At 38.6% G+C, this 17,370-nt stretch overlaps 1 protein-coding gene across 2 annotated transcripts; it reads right to left on the bottom strand.

Moving 5' to 3' along the window:
• Positions 1–388: 388 nt before the first annotated feature.
• On the bottom strand, positions 389–17,301 carry ERCC5 (ERCC excision repair 5, endonuclease). Of its 2 annotated transcripts, none has more exons than XM_050714732.1 (16): positions 17,184–17,301; positions 16,019–16,139; positions 15,209–15,384; positions 14,590–14,705; positions 13,052–13,144; positions 12,224–12,284; positions 11,215–11,358; positions 10,063–10,270; positions 8,871–9,818; positions 8,294–8,526; positions 7,711–7,830; positions 6,016–6,229; positions 4,225–4,369; positions 3,216–3,418; positions 2,330–2,412; positions 389–994 (listed from the first exon to the last, which is right to left on the bottom strand). In XM_050714732.1, exons 2-16 carry the CDS (start codon positions 16,104–16,106, stop codon positions 446–448), a joined length of 3,381 nt encoding a protein of 1,126 aa, XP_050570689.1. In that variant the 5' UTR covers positions 16,107–16,139; positions 17,184–17,301; the 3' UTR covers positions 389–445. The 2 variants fall into 2 exon arrangements, with proteins under 2 accessions (XP_050570689.1, XP_050570690.1); XM_050714733.1 differs by having other exon boundaries at positions 390–994; positions 13,052–13,141.
• Positions 17,302–17,370: the final 69 nt, after the last annotated feature.

Here is a 17,370-nt window from a genome sequence, read left to right on the forward strand (position 1 = left end):
AACTTTCAAGGCAGGCATGATGAAGGGAACAAGGAAAACAAAACTAGTTGAACTGATTTTCCTTCTCTTAATACCTAGAAATAAACTAAGTCATGTGCAAAATTTCCTTGGAGTTTGAAATTCAGGAAGCAACAGATTGCATGGGATTTTAACAGCTGTCACACCTCAGAGAGAAGGAATAGATGCAGAGGAATAGATATTAATTTTTAGCCTAATTTTATAATCTCAAAACAGAAAACATATCAAGTCCAGCCTGAGTAACTGTGCTGAAAGAATTATTTTTTCCCGTTGTTTAACATCCCTCCTATTTAAATTCTGGACACAAAACAATGCATGAAAAATGCAGATAAATAATTTATTTTTTTATATACAAATTCATTAGAATACTTACAGAGTTTAAGTCATAAAAAACCTATACCCAACCTATCTTTAAGACTTTTTTTCTTTAAGGCTTTTTCTTTTTTTTTCCTCTCTTATTCTTTGGTTTCTGTTTTCTGCCCTCAAACACAGATTTGGCAGTCACCATGATCAGGTTTCCCAGTTCTTCATCCTCACCACTTGAGCTACTGTACCCCTTTTTATGGTCTGCTTTCTCTACATTAGAGGCAATTTTCCTCCTTTTGCTCTCATCTAAATCTCTGCTTTCCACTTCCTCTGCTGAGGAGTCACTAGAAGTTTCTGAGAGATGCAAATTCCCAACAAAACCGCCTCCATATAAAGGTTCCTTTCTGAAATCTGAATGCTTCCTTCTTTTTCCACTTTGGATTTCTGTTGCCATGGCTCGATGATTTGAGCAGCCTGAAGTACTGCCCCCTTTCCGTTTCTCATGTTGTTTAAGTTCTTTCTCCATAACAGCAGTAGCTTCCCGAATTTCATCAGCTTCTTCTTTTTCCTTTCTCTTCAGACAAGTCACAGCTCTGCGTAGTCTCTGACTTTTAATAGCTTGTTTTTCATGCTGTGCTAGTCTGAAGAATGAATCAATTCGAAGCTGAGTCTACCAAAAATAAAACAGTGAAACAGCTTTGGAAGTTTTGTGACAGGAATTCAGTTGTTATCTAAGATATACTATAAAGCATCATAAATTAAAGCAGGACAAACGACTAATGAAATCAGTATGCATATGGATAAGATGTATTATTACAGTAATACCTGTACTTTTATAATAAATTATGCAGTAAGAACCTTCATAGAAACTATGGGCAAACTCCAGTTAATAAAAATTTCACATTGTGTATGTGATTATGGTTAGATATACATTGCTATTTTCAACCCTAAATCAGGGAACCTTTGCAGTGTTAAGTATGTCCTTGCAAACACATCCTTAGCTGCAAGCCGTTAAAACACTAGAACATTTACTAACAAATACTGCTAACAACACATCTGCATATGCCAGTGCAACAAAATGCTGCCATTGAACTTGAGCTCAAACACATGCTGCCACAGTAGAGAGATTGAGAGTAGAACTAGAAGCAGTTGCACACAATGGATCTGTTACTCGACTATAGCCAGGCTTGCTGTATAGACTATACTAGTCCTCTACAGTCTCCCTAAAATCAGCTAAGGAGACAGACACTTCCAAAGGCTGTTCCAGTCAACCTGAAAGTGTATGGATCTAACGACAGTTTTGTGGTACCTTTCAAGCCTTTGACTAGAGACAGCCTAGGGGAATGGTGCAGGCTACATCTTGCTGGTAGCAAAAGGAGAAAAGAATCCTAGCTTAGGTAATCCGTTCTGCAAATAACTTTTAGAGTAGCACAGCACGCAACACTATTCACTTTTAAGTTGTATGAAAGCTGACAGTACGTTTATTTGTAAAGTTGAGTAATATTATAAATGGGCTCTTGGTCAATGGTTCAGTCTGTACTCCTTAAAGGATAGGTATGGTACCCAATAGTCCGTTTCACTTTACCAAAGTCTTAGGGGCATTTTTATAAATCATTTTAAGAGACAGCCTTTTAAAAGCACAAAAGGTACTTGAGGTACTTGTAGTTCCAGCTACATCTGGAGCAAACAGCAACTTGGACTTGAGGTAGCTGCTTGATAGATTATCAGTTTGTAAACCAACTACTGAAATTACAACCTTTGAAATTACATACAGTGCCTCACAGTACACCCAAATCATAACGAAACAAAGTCTAGAGAACTGTTTACTGACTTATATATATAAAATTTGTATTTATTTATATATATTTATAAAAAAGATAAAAATATGGTCAAATTCCAGCTTCCAATAAATATATTTTTAGATTAAAGCCTCGCTGTTCATTTTAAAATGCATCTCTTACAATTTTCCAGCTAGGCTTAAGCTATACACAGTTCTATACTTTACCTGCTGCAAGTTCAGCTGTTTCATCACAGGCAAAAGGACTTCATCTATCTTTGTCCTAGTCCAGCCAAAATGATCTTTACAGAATGTGCAGAAAGTTAAGGAACATTAAAAATGGTTATTGCTACTATTTTGTTAACACAAAATAAAAATTCCTCAAATAACCGATGTCTGGAAGAAGGCTACTCTCTGTCAACATTTTTACTACTACAAAAACAAAGAAAATGCCTCAAGTTATTAAACCCAACTTACGTGGATGATTCTAATATTATTTGATGTGTGTTCATCATGCCATTATATCTGTTTGTTACAGAACTTCTCTAATACCAGCACTACCAAAAGTGTGCCTCCAGGAAGAAAAAGCTCATTTTGGCTACACAGTACTGCTGTAAAACGCAATACCTGTAAATAAATTACTTTTACATTTGCACACCCTGAAATTTTCATTTACTGTTTAAAACATTATTAGTTCTGCACGCATTGCCATCTACTTTTCAACAATTCACTGCAGCTCAAGCTGCAACCGGTGCAAGAAACAGACATTACTGAAAGGAATGTAGTAAATAAATAGCTTTTGAAACTCACATGTGGAAGACAGAACAGTTACAGAAGCATAATGTCACAACAAGCTGCTCAGTCCAGCTATGAGACCAGATTCAAAGTGAAGCAGGAGGGCAGCGCAGCCTCAAATGCCATATGTGCATAGCTACATTCTTTTCAATTCCAGAGCTGGTATCAGTGTAGGAGAGCGCACACAGTTGGGGCAAGGAGGCCCCTCACACCATGAGATGTTAAGAATTTGGCACACTGCTACCGAGTCACTACCTAGCCTTATGAACTTTAATCTGGATACTTTTAGCTAACAACTCCTGTCTTATAGTAAAAGGATATTCTCTGATCTGTTCTACATCAGGCTTCCCCCATGTGAACGAACCCCTTGTTTCATCCACCACAGGCTTCAGGTACGCTTCTGCTACTGCTGGATTTGGGAAACCTGAAGAAAGCTGCAGCTCCCGCAACTTCTTCTTGACTTTGGTATCATGTGGATTAGGTCTCATTTTCTTATTTTTCTGAGCCTCCTGCCACCACTCACTGAAAAACAGAGGAAAGCATTCATTTGTCCCCATAAAATGTAGCTTGGAATGTCAAGAGCATCCATGCTAACTTAAATGGCTTTAATCAGACTCCCTACTTCAGTTGCTGCATGACACAAGGTAGGAAATTTTCAAATAAAAATGGCCAAAGGGACATATAACCTGAAAGCAGAAAGGACGAAACATATACAGTCAATACAGCCATTGCCAGCCAAGGTAGCAAACGTCACCTGGATTCCCCCTAAGCAGCCAAACAGAAGGCTTTAAATTCAGCCTTATTCGGGAAGGACGTACCACATGTAACAATCATTTTTGGAGGGTTTTTTTTTTGAAAAGGAAAAATTAAAAAGGACTTCTAACCATCCTCGTGATTGCCAATACAGTCGGCACGGCACTCTTCAAACCTTGTTCTTCCCCACAGCCTACCTGTCTGTCTCTTTCCAGGTCATCCATTCCTCACTCATCAAGTCTCTTTTCTCTATGAGCAAGCTACAGGACCTTCTCACATACTCAGGGAGAAACAACCTCCACTCCACTAGGGATCCAGCTCTGCAATGAACTCAGAGGCAGTTGCGCAGTTCTAAAGCTGTTCTATTATCTTCATTAGTCTCGTGGTAATTGCTGTATCAACATATTTTATTTACCTGCCATTTCAAATACCGATACAACGAGTCACATATTTTATAGTTAACTTAGAGTCCTTAACGATGCTCATATGTTTTGTTGAATGCTTAAGCAGCAGCAAAGTGTATTTACTAACATTCATATTATAGAAAGACATGAAAAAAATACAACAAAGCATACGCGAATTTTAGGAGAGGTTCCAGTCCACGCCCAGGAAATTCATTTAAGATCTCCATCGCTGTTACAAAGCCAACATTTGGGATGCCCTCGGTGTAGTCACTTCCAAGCAAGTATGCCAAATTAATTAACTTGCTTCGATCCAACCCTGTGAAAGACAGTAAACCAAATATAACCAGTGCATTCTGCATCTGTTCTCTTCCAGAAAATTTAATATTTTTAATTCGTAAGACAAACGACAGAAGAAATACAGATGCATTAACATCAGAATTTGCTAAATTATATTCTGGAGCAGTGTCAATATGCTACTGCTAGCTCAAGCACCATAGTTGTATTTGCTAGCTTAGCATAGTTTAGCACATCTTGCCAAAATTAATGCATTACAGTGCAGAAATCCAGATTTCCCCTATGGTCTTCAAGAGCTAAGAGATAATATTTTACATATATTTCTCCAGTTACTGTCCTGTTCTCATCTAATGCCAACCTGAATTTAGCATCTCCTGAATCAGCAATAAAAATATTCAAATCCTCAGTTTTGAATTCTAGTCTATAATATCAACACTGCTTCTTGAAAGGGCTCCCAAACTGGAAGTCATTTGCTCTGTGCTGGTGCAGTTACTCCAATAGACCAAAAGAGCCCCAAAAACAGCTAGAAAGAAGGAAGAACTCAGTTGACATCTTCTTCTTGGTACATTATCAGATCTGAGGCAACCAGACTGATTTGCAGTGACTAGCTTCAGGAGTTTACATCAAAAATAAATATTCCTGTGGAGAAAAGAAGGAACATGTGTCTAAGCCCCCATCAGAATGCCAGTCAGGATACTCACTAACTGTCAGGCAAGAAGAACTGTTTAATGCATAGAAAGGGAGTAGCAGTAAAAGACTGCAGAGGAATGTGACATGAAGACAGATGACGACTATTTTTCAATAAATAAATAACATCTCCGGTTTATTGCATTAGTAGCAGCTAAAAATCATGTGTGCTTTTGCAGGACTTCTTTACAAGTAAACTACAATGGCATACCTAAAATAAGTAGGGAAAGTTTCATTCAGCTTGCTGGGAAAATAAATCAAAAACATTTTTCACCACACAAAAAATGTGGAATTTTACATGCTGAAGGCACTAGAATATTATTTCAAAGACCATATCCCAAAAATGTCAAAGCTGAATTTAACTGAGTTCTGCCATTACATTTATGTTCAAGACAAAAAAAATTTCAAAAAATGGCGCATTTTCCTTAATACACTTCAGACAACACTGAAGCTTAACAGTTCAATATAATTAGCAACAATTTGATCAGATAAGTACAAGAACAATCAGAAGAAAAAACTGTCAATACTAACTAAAAAAAAAAACTTTTTACAGGGCATATAAGTACACTGGATCCATTTTTAATCATTGTGTGTCAGTATGTCCAAAATAAACTTCCATTTCCAGAATGTTACAAATCTGATGACATCAGAATACAGTTTTCCCACATTAGAAAAGTCATACTGACATTTACCCAGAACCTGGCACTGTAGTTCACGCCTCCAGCCTTCACTGATCATCACACTAACTCACTGCATTGAATGCAGGTGTACCAGGCAGCTGCAAACTCAGAGGGGTCAACTGAATTTGCATCACGCATTAAAAACAGCAACCCAATTGAATTTCTTTAGAGACTTTCCAAAGAACAGACATTTTATAAGCCTGTTAGGTAGGAATTCTGTAGGGAATTCAACTTCAAAAAGATACGCGGCAAAGCTGTCCTATCAAAGACTGTATCTAACAGATCAACTGCTGAGCCTTACCTAGCTGGTTTTGAAAATCAATGTATTGATAATATTCCACATATTTGTTTTGACTGAAGAAATTTTTATAAACATGCCGTGCACCAAATAACCAAACATCGCTATCATCAGTGATTGTCCCAGAGGTCTGGTCAGTGAGGTCCAGTATAGCACATTGTGCCTCCGCTTCCATTGGAGCTTCGATGTATGGAATGCCAAACAGACGGAGGAGCTCCTGTAAGAGACAAAGCAGTTAATATTTCATCTGAAAAATGAAATTTTAATGTTTTTCTACATGACTCAAAACTGCTAGATTCACACCTGGGAGGTATTTAATATTTCACAGCAAATCTTAATTTCAACAAAAGAGCACTATGTACGGTTAAGTCGAAGCAGAAATCCCACTTACTCATCTCAGGAAGATAGTGCACCACTTGATCACACTATTGCTGCAGAGTTTGAGAATCTCCTGTATTAATTACACAAACAAGCTCAAGTGTTGTACTTTCCACAAACACTACTTTACCATGGAGAAAAGTCCATGCATTATAGTTAAGTGGACTCCAAGAAGGAAGAAATATAGAGGTTAAAAAAAATAAAATAAAATTAGTCATCACCTTAGCTCAGAAAATAGCTGGAAGGCCTATGAGAAATATGTGTATCTGCTAACTAACAGCAAGCAGACTAGCCATCCTCTGGATGGTGGTTTGATGTACATGTATTTTGATACATTTTACACGATCTGCTTTTACAGAATACATTGCTTAACCTCAGTTAAGTATCTCATACACAAGAGGTTTACATACAAGTGTTACACAATTCTGGATTGCTTTATCTCCAGGAATCATACTTTCCATTTACACTCCTGCACCCAACAGAATGTCTATAGAACATATCTAGATATAACAATCTAGAATATATATAATCTGATGATATTGTATATGTTATAATATTATATTATATATAATCTGGATTTATAATAATCACTGCAAAAGCTAAGGTGTAAATTTTATTAAATATAAATTTAATATGCATATATATAGTGTATATGTTGTGCAGTACCATTATATGGCACATGATATTACAGAAGCACAATCTCCTGGCCTTCAAAAAAATCATCTGAAGAAACAAGTATGAGCAAATATTTAACATAGGAAAGAAAAATTTCAATCACTTTACAGCCATCCAAATTATCCCTTTTACATACAAAAAAATACAAACTTATGTGTATGTCTCAGAATTTGTTGGCATAATTTTACTGCATCATAGATGCCATCACTACTCTACTATATTACAGTTGCATTAACTTACACTGTATTTCAAGTAGTCCTTCCATTTGACTGGATTATCCTTTCAATGTTAATACTCTAACAGCAGTTACAGGTTTACGCAGGTATTACTGGTGAGATTCCTTAAAAAGATCAAGCTGGCACAACCTTAAAAGGCCGATGCTTTAAAAATATTAATTTACTCATAATTTTAATATCATTTTATGGTGTTATAGCATTTATTTAAAATAGTTGGAATTGAAGATTAATCTCAATTATGTTCAATATTTAAAATCAAGCAGACTGAAGAAAACAAGCTTCTAAGAGGAAGAAAAGGTGACCCATAACTAAAGAAAATAACAAACAGCTTTTAAGAAAATGTTCAGCTACAAGGGTGGGGGGACGAATCTTACCCTACAACATATCAAAATGATTCATCAAATACTACCTGGCTTTCCAAGAACATCTGTCCTGTTACAGAAGAAGCAACACGCTCCTGCTGCTGTTTTTGAGCCTGAAGTACATCCTGCTCAACAGAAAGGTCATCTTCTAATTCTTCTAGTTCTTCCTGAAAAACAAAAGATTTTGGTCATTTCAGCAATTTAGTACTTTACTACGTACTTTGCCTAAGGACACTTAAGTCCACAATTATCATTATTCTAATAGCATATGCTCCATTAATTCATGCTAAGAAGGTGTCATAGTTTCTCTAATGCAGTAAGTTACAAGACCATAGATAAGGCTTCTTATCAGAGTGCTAAAACCTTACATTTTCCCTCCAATTTCAGAGAGATTATGGTTAACTGTAATCTTTAAGGAAAAATCAGCCCCCATAAAATTAAAATGAATATATGAAAACAATGAAATGCCATAAAATTAAAATGAATATATGAAAATAATGAAATGCCATAAAATTAAAATGAATATATGAAAATAATGAAATGGTAAAGAGCTGCCCAATGGTTTTCCTTAAAAAGTATCTGGGGACAGAGCACTTCATTACCAGCTCAAAACAAATAACAAGGAGTTACCAAACTGATGTCTTGCCACTCATCTGCTGCGTCTTTGCCATCATTTTCTTGTTCAGCATTCTGACTGTTTGTCAGCTGCACTCCATCAGACTGCTTCTGCAAGTCCTGCGTGACAACATCTTGTCTGTCCTTCTCCATTTCTGAAAGTGCTGGTTTTTCACCCAGCCTCTCATCATATTTAGTAGGTGAATCACCCTCATTACTGATTTCAGCACCCACTTCGATAAAGCTTCCTATAAAAGGAAAATAAACTCCTTAGTTTTGTCTTGCTAAATACAAAAAGCAGAAATAAGGATTGTGAAACTACAGAAACCAAGTAGTTGACCATTCCATACACCAGTTAATCACGTTCAAGGTACAGAACAGCATGCTGTCCTCCTTCTCCATATCGTATACCCACGTTTCAACAAAACAGCATAAGCCCAAGGGGAAAATATAGCTCAGATTTTTTTCCCAATCCATACGTATGCAGGAATGGATGTGTTTTAAAGCATTTCTTAAAAGAGAAGGTTAAATGGACTTCAAATAAAACAAGGCCATATTTTCTTATCTTTTTATATGATTAAAAAACACATACCATCAGAATCACTGTCTTCAGACTGTGTTATGCCTTCTCTTTCCTCCTTAGGACCTTCTGCTGCTGGAAAAAAAATAATTTCCTTTTGTACCTCAGATACATTCTCTTCTGTTTGTAAAATTACTTCCTCTATATTTTTAGAACTTTTCAAGTTTTCCTCAGTTTCAGAAAGGTCTGCTGCTTCACTGTGAATCAAAGACCCTATACTAGTTTCTGCAGGGGAATAGCTTGGCTTCTGAATGCACAAGTTTGTATCCTTGTTTTCCAAAGAATTTGAGTCCATTTTTGAACCATTTTCTTCTTTGTCTTCTTCTTTTTCTTTTCTAGCATCATCAACAGAAGAATAATTTTCAGCTGTGGATATACTGGTGCCCTTGGGTGTAATTTGATTTTTTTCCAACTCCTGACTCTTTTGTCCAAATTCAGAGTCTTGCATAATCACTTGGTTTGATGAATGAATTGCAGACATAGGTATTTCTTTATCCTCCCATACTCCAGGAATCTGATCTTCCTCATCTGAGCTACTAAGCAGAAAATCCCTCACTTCTGACCTTTCTGTTAGCACTCTATCAGTTCTAACAGTAACAACTTCCTCCTCTTCATCATCATCATCATTCAGAGCTCGCTGAATTGCCCATAATGTTCTTGGAGACACGCTGCCTTCCTCTGTTATAGATGGGACAACGTTCAAGCGTCCTTCATCTTTGTACCCCAATTCTTCTTCCGAGCTGCTTTCCACCATAGCTGCCTGGATAGCAAGCAAAGTCTGGGGAGAGGGTGGTGCTGTTACATTTTTATCTTTCTCTGTCTGCAACTTGTCAGATGCAACTACTTCTGCATTCGCAGGAGATTCATTCATTTTATTCAACTTAGTAAATTCAGGTTTTTTTGATGAGGGTCCTGCAGTAGTTTCCAAGTCTCTACTAGTAGCTTCTTTTGCTTGAATACCTGAAAAGAAATATTTTACTAAAAGACTGTTTTATACTAGCATTCCACCTTACATGAGGAAAAAGTTCATTTGAAAGTTAATAAACCAGTTTTCTACATTTGCTGATCATAATTAATTATAGCTAACAGCATTGCAATTTTCATACATACACCTGTAAACAATATTCAATGCTTTTCTTAAAATTAATGGCTGCAGACTGCACACAGGAAATAAGAGATTTTATAAAATGGAGAGCTGACATACCTTTTATTAAGATATAGTGAGAAGTGTCTTCAGAAATTACCCTTCTAGATTCCACTTCTTTCACAAAACCACCTTCATTTTCGTACTGTTCTTGGATTTGACCTGAGTGCTGTTGATTCAATTCTTTTTCTACATTTTCTATGCACCGATTGAGGTTGCTTTTCTTAAGCAAACCCCTAAGCTGGTACTGGGAAAAGTCACTGGACTCCTTAAAAATAATAATAATCCAAGTAAATTTAAATAAAATGCCACCAGCTGTACCTTTATGCAAGTGCACTTACCACGCTCATGAGAGCCTTTTAATAGAAATATTTTCCTATTTCCTTTAAGCAGATAACATTTGTCTTTTGTTGACTGCTGCACTCCCAAGCAAAAGTGCTATTAGCATCGTAACACACATTAGAAGTCTAAAAGGTAAATAGTTTTGAATGGTGGCTAAACACAATGAGACCTAAGTGACGTGACCAACAAAGGTTAGCTGGCTAATGGGCCTGGTCCCCATCTTAAAAGCAACACGATTTTCACAGAATCCATACGTGGGTGGTTTTAAGATGTTGCCCACCACTAGATGCTCCTTAGCGTACACTTTGGCACAAGCCATCATTTCATCTGACAGATACCGGACTTTAAAAAAAATCTAACTGTGCTTTGAATAGCTGATCTAGAAGTAAGCACTGTAGGGTTCTCTGTCTCTGAACGGCTTTAGTATCACATCTGCCTGAGTTACAGCTATGAAGGTCTTTTCCCAGCTGCCAGCTTCCCTAACAACCTGAGGGTTTGGAATTCAAGCTGTGTTCATTCTGCCTGATTTATCCACATTAGTGATACGTTCTTGCAATTGGAACCTTGGGCGTAACGCTGCTGAAGCATGAGGCACAGCGTGATTTATTCGTTCTTGCCAAACTCAATTAGCTCTGCCAATTTTAGTAGAAATCAAGAGATAGGACACTGAATGCACACATGGGAAGGATCTGTTAAGAGTTATTACCTTGTTGTTTTTCTTTCCCCCTCAACATAACATCTCTCATTAAATAGGCTTGGGAGTAAAGCTCTGCAGATGTGATACCCTTATGTAGTCTTCATCTGCATTAATGCCAATAGCTCCATTCTAATGACTTAAAACTATTCTAAAAATATTCTAAGAAGTATTACCTCCGGCATTGCTTCAAACAATGTTCTTTTTCGTTTTGTAAATTCTTTCATATCAGTCAAGATCTCATGTTTTATTTCTGGAGGCAGCTTGTTAAAATCTTCTGACTCAATATCTACAGAATGAGGGTTTTCAAATAATTCTTCCTATAAAAATGGAAAAAGAAACATATTTATTTTGTATTAACACCCATCAATAACTATGAAGTATTTCCATTATTATTTCAAATTGAAAAAAACACCTACAAAACCTTGGTTGCTATTTCCTATACTGTGGAAAAAAAAAAACAGTAAAGAAAAAACTAGAGCACCAAATATTTACCTAATTATTGACATACACTCCATAGGCTATAACTTAAAAACTTGGTTTTGTTCTTTTTATAAAAAGACATTTAGTATGAATCACATAAACAAGTATTACAGCCTCAGCAAGTCTGATTTTATCATTCCAACGAGGTTTTCTTTTTTGCAAACTACTTCAAACATTAACTATATTTGCAAAAGAATTTATTTTTTTCATTTGCATGAAAAAACAATAATGTTACTGTTGATTATGCATTCTGCTTAAATGATGTATTTCTTTTCTCCTCTTCCCCTGAGATGAATGCATCAGAAAGGAATACAGAATTTATCTGTGAAAACTCAAAGACCAGTGTTTCAACATCAATTCGTATCTGGAGAAGTATGCAAATTCTGCTAAGGATGCTGTCTTATTTCATTTGCACACATCTCATGAAATGCACACATTCCATTTTTGCCATTACAAAAAAAATTCCTCACATACCCAGAGAAAATATTAAAAAATCCTATTTTGCTGTATTCTAGTGAAGAAAATTTCATTTGCATTTTCTGATTAGTAGGAAAACAAGGCATCGTTAAAATTAACTTGTGTGCTTTATCAGTAATGCTTTAATAAGACCTATAACCCCAAACCCAAACACTTCTTTTTTTTTTAACAGAGGATGTAAATACAGGATAGCTCTCAATAACAAGGGAATTAGAATGCATTTACCTGCAGTATCTTTTTTTGGCTCATTCTCACCTCCCATTCTTTTTCGTCTTCCTCCTCTGAGCTAAAAATCACAAGAGAAAAAAGATGTAGATATTTCCCTGGGTAAATGAAATACCTATAGAAGGCCATTAGTCTTCCCTTCACTGATACACAGAAAAATTCACACACAACAGCACACTACACACACGCAAACAAATATAAATAAAATTCAAAAAGGTATGAACAGAAGGCAAGAAGGCAGACTTCTCTGAGTTAAATTGAGATGAACACAATTTTTGCTTTGTAAATAATTAACTGATTCTTATTTGGTCAGCATTTAAATTATATGAAAGTATACAAAGTATAGGTAAACTGTGCAAAGAGTAATCTAATGGATACGTTTCCACCTAGACTTATTTAAGATATCACAAATTTGACAAGTACATACAAAGTCTACTTTTGCTCAACACATCTATACTACTAAATGAGGGGACACAAACCAGAATCCGGCTGCCACACACGAGCTACCCCAACTTGAACAGTCGGGTTCATTTAGTCACATAGATGTAGTCACAGAAAGTGAGATAGCACTTTCAGCCCTAAACATGAATTCAGAGTAGAATACTAATCTGTGGGCTGAAAGCTCATTCTGTTATTTTCCAATAAATAATTAGAAGGCTTCTGAATCCAGAGTTAGAATCCTATCTGTCCAAAAAGAAACTGAAATAAAACATAAATATACTTCACATATTATGGAGTCACATGGGTCAAAGGTCTTTCAGCAACACTTTTATACTCTTATCTCAGTTTATTTTAGCCATTTTACCTATTTTTCTTAATTCTACCTACCTGTTCTTCTCTTCATTCTCTAAAGAAGGCAATACATATATATCATCAATTTCTTCTCTTCGAACTTGTGTTATACTGGGCAAAACTTCACTGCTTAGGGGGAAAAAAAAAAGCGATTAATAGATACATAAAATTTACCTGCCACTTGTAAACAAGAGGAAAAAAATGTCTGGGAGAGGGAAACATAACCCCCATTTTTAAAAGGGAAGAAAGGAATACCTGGGGAACTACAGGCTAGTTGGTCTCACCTCTGTGCCCAGCAAGATCATGGAGGAGATCCTCCTGGAAACTAAGCTAAGGCACATGGAAAAGAAGGAGGTGATTGGTGACAGCCAACATGGCTTCACTAAGGGCAGATCGTGCCTGACAAATCTGGTGGCCGTCTATGACAGGGTTACAGCATTGGTGGATAGGGGAAGAGCACCTGACATCATCTACCTGGCCTTGTGCAAAGCATTTGACACTGTCCCCCATGATGCCCTTGCCTCTAAATTAGAGAGACATGGATTTGACAGATGGATCACTCAGTGGGTAAGGAATTGGCTGGATGGCTGCACTCAAGGAGTTGTGGTCAACAGCTCAATGTCCAAGTGGAGATCAGTGACGAGTGGTGTTCCTCAGGGGTCGGTGTTGGGTCCGGCGCTGTTTAACATCGTTGCTGTTGACATGTACACGGGATGAAGTGTACCCTCAGCAAGTTTGCCTCCAACACCAAGCTGAGTGGTGTGGTCGACACGCTGGAGGGAAGGGATGCCATCCAGAGGGACACAGACAAGCTTGAGAGGTGGGCCTGTGTGGACATCATGAGGTTCAACAAAGCCAAGTGCAAGGTCCTGCACCTGGGCCAGGGCAATCCCAAGCACAAATACAGGCTGGATGGAGAATGGATTGAGAGCAGCCCTGAGGAGAAGGACCTGAAGTGCTGGTTGACGAGAAGCTTGACATGAGCCAGCAATGGGCCCCTGCAGCCCAGAAAACCAATCGTACTCCGGGCTCTCCTCTTGTGAGACCCCACCTTGAGCCCTGCGTTCAGCTCAGGGGCCCCAGCACAAGAAGGACAGGGAAGTACAGAATGAGCCCAGAGGAAGGACACAACGATAATCATAGGGCTAGAGCACCTCTCCTACAAAGACAGGCTGAGGAAGTTGGGGTTGTTCAGCCTGGAGACGAGAAGGCTCCAGGGAGACCTTACAGTGACTTTCCAGTACCTAACAGGGGCTACAGGAAAGCTGGGGAGGGACTGTTTGTCAGGGAGTGTAGTGATGGGACAAGTGGGAATGGCTTTAAACTAAAAGAGGGTAGATTTAGATTACATATAAGGAAGAAATTCCTTTCTTTGAGGGTGGCAAGGCACTAGAACAGGTTGCCCAGAGAAGCTGTGGATGCCCCAGCCCTGGAAGTGTTCAAGGCCAGGTTGGATAGGGTTTTGGGCAACCTGGTCCGGTGGGAGGTGTCCCTGCCCATGGCAGGGGGGATAGAATTAGATGATGTTTAAGGCCCCTTCCAACCCAAACCGTTCTGTGAATTTTTATTCCTACCTTTTGCCTGTAAGAGCAGTTTTGATAGCTTGTCTCTTCAAAAATGTTTTCAGGAGTTTCTCTGTAGTTGTTCTGGAATCACGCACGGCCACGTCCTTCCTGTGTCTTCGCTTAGCCTGTGAACATGAAATAAACATCAACAAAATTTTGCTCAATGCCGAAGACCAAATTACTCTAAAAATTCTGTGTGCTAAGCCTAAGAGCAACTCCCTAACTCACTCTACACCAGTGGAGACACAGACTTCAGATCCTATAAATCCTTCTGGATTGGTGTCCTTTGTGGGACTCAGGAGTAGTTTTCAGCTTCTGAGTATAAATGTTTTTAAGATCAGGTCCATTCTGAAGCAAGACCCAGGCTTATGCCATGCTCTACTTCTCTGCAATCTGATTTCTATGCGAATCAAACCTGAATAAGTATCTATCAAAAGGGAGCAGCTGCAAACTCCAAGAGATGACCAAAACTGGAACTGCAAAGAATATCTGCACAGCAGTGTAATTCAAGCCTTCCATCCTCGTGGCTCAGAAGCATAAGCAGAACTCAAGGAATCTGAAAATTCTACTCATTAGCAACAGACATACATCCTATTTCGCGTTGCAATGACCATGCACAGGTACATACCAAGGTCTGTCTCTTCAGAAGTGGTGCCTCTCCATCAAAAACAAAGACAGGCCGAATTCGGAAAAACAGTAACTTGCAGAGTCGATTAAACAGAGTGAGGAGGTGAGCATTTTGTATGGAATTACCACGACGATCTCTGGCTCCCTTTATTGCTTGGTTTAACCAAATACTAATATCTTAAAGAATGGTTAAGAAAAAATAATGTGCGATCCTACACATATATCATATTAACTGTTTCTATAAAGCGCACATACTTGACTGAGTGGCTTTTGCTTGCTGTTCTAGGCTTGGCCTATTGAAGCCATGGTTATCCAAATACTCATGAACTTCGGAAAAAAATAAATTCTTCCCTCTGCCACTCTACACAAAGAGCAAAGTTGAAACTACCCCACAGCAAGTAGTATCTCCTCAGTTACGTTTACAAATAAATGAAAGGTAACTTCATCTGCATCTTTCTAACATATTTCCAGCATTTAATCAAGGGATGCTTACACAAAAGGATTTTAATTTTGTTCATCTTCTAGTCCTAACTAGTGGCACATTTATTTATAAAAAAAGACAAAATCCTGCAGCCTAACATTTGTGTTAAAAGACTTGTTGAAAAATCTTACTTTTAAAAAAATATAAACAAGCATAAAGGTCTTAGTATCCACATATTATAAAACATAAAAACTACTCATCAAAATATTGTCACAATTTAATATGAAAATTTTAAAAAGCTAAACACAATAGATCACGCAGAAGTAAGTGAAATAGTTAAAATAACCTCCCTCACAAATTTGGCTCCTCAGCCTTACTTTTAAAGGATACCAACAGCAAGAATTTTTCCTTCTAGTGTTTCTGGGTTTATAGGTCTTCCAGTGCATTCAAGCAGTTTCCAAAGTCCTTGAACTCCCATTGTTCTTTCTTAGCTACTTTGAGAGAGAAGAATCTAGGAGGAATAAATAAAAGTATAATTGAAAGGTTGTCTGAACCACTTATGCTTTATTAATGAAAACCCAGACCATTATTACTACAAGTAGAAATAATAAACAAACAAACAACAAACATCCCACATCAAGACTGAAGAGGGGCTTTATTAAAAACCATCTACTGAAGCAACTTGCCAGTCACATAATTGCAAGTCAAGGTCTCTGCTGAAATTATTTCACATTCAAATGTGAGATTTAAAATAACAGAAGTCTGATTTGTTGTGCTACAAAGTGAGAAATGTGGTAAAACATATTCCCTTCTGAACAGGTCAAATTTAAATCACAAAATCATAAGGGTTGGGAGAGACCTCCAAGATCATCTGGTCCAACCATCCCCCTGTCACCCACTAAACCATGTCCCTAAGCACCACGTCCAACCTTTCCTTGAACACCCCCAGGGACGGTGATTCCACCACCTCCCTGGGCAACCCGTCCCAATGCCTGACTGCGCTTTCTGATAAGAAATGCCTCAGAGTTCACGGTTGTAGAAAACTACTCCCATCTCAAAAAAAGCTGAAGGCAGATGATCTTTCATATTCAAGAGGTGTATAAGGGTTATAAAGAGAAGAAAAAAAAATAAAAAAATAAACAAACAACCAAGAGATGATGAGTATAAACTGAGTTATGTAAAATATCGCCCTTGCTGAACTAGCTTATGAAATCTGTTGGGCAAGAAGGGGTTCTTTCCTGCCTTTGCCTGCCAAGTAAAGGCGAACAAGCAGCATTCAATCGTTGTGGTAGAAGAGAAGCGCTGCCAGCAGATGCCCCCCGTACCACGGTCTGCTACGGCGGGTACGCCGCCCCCAGCCGGCAACCCTTCCCCCGAAACCGCCCCGCCGAAGCCCGTCAGGGTTCCGAGGACCCCTCTGGGATAGAGGCAGACGCCCCCACCCCCTCAGCCGGTCACGCACACCCTGACAGCCGCTCCCCAGCCCCTCAGCGCCGCCGGTGAACTGATGACCGTTGGGGCGGTGACGACCGTCAGGGGCGCGCGCAGGGCTCACCTGAGGGGAGGGGGAGGAGAGGGCGGCGAGGGCGGTGTCCGCGTCACGCCGAGAAACCCCTCGCAGTGCGAGGTGCGCATGCGCGCTCACCGCGCTGCCCGCCGGGAAGTGTGGTTCGCGGAGCGGGGCCGGCGCCATGATGGGAGGGGCGGCGCGGGGCGGGGCGGAGCACAAAATGGCGGAGACA

This window comes from Cygnus atratus, chromosome 1, assembly GCF_013377495.2.
Source record: "Cygnus atratus isolate AKBS03 ecotype Queensland, Australia chromosome 1, CAtr_DNAZoo_HiC_assembly, whole genome shotgun sequence".
Taxonomy (NCBI): Eukaryota; Metazoa; Chordata; class Aves; order Anseriformes; family Anatidae; genus Cygnus; species Cygnus atratus.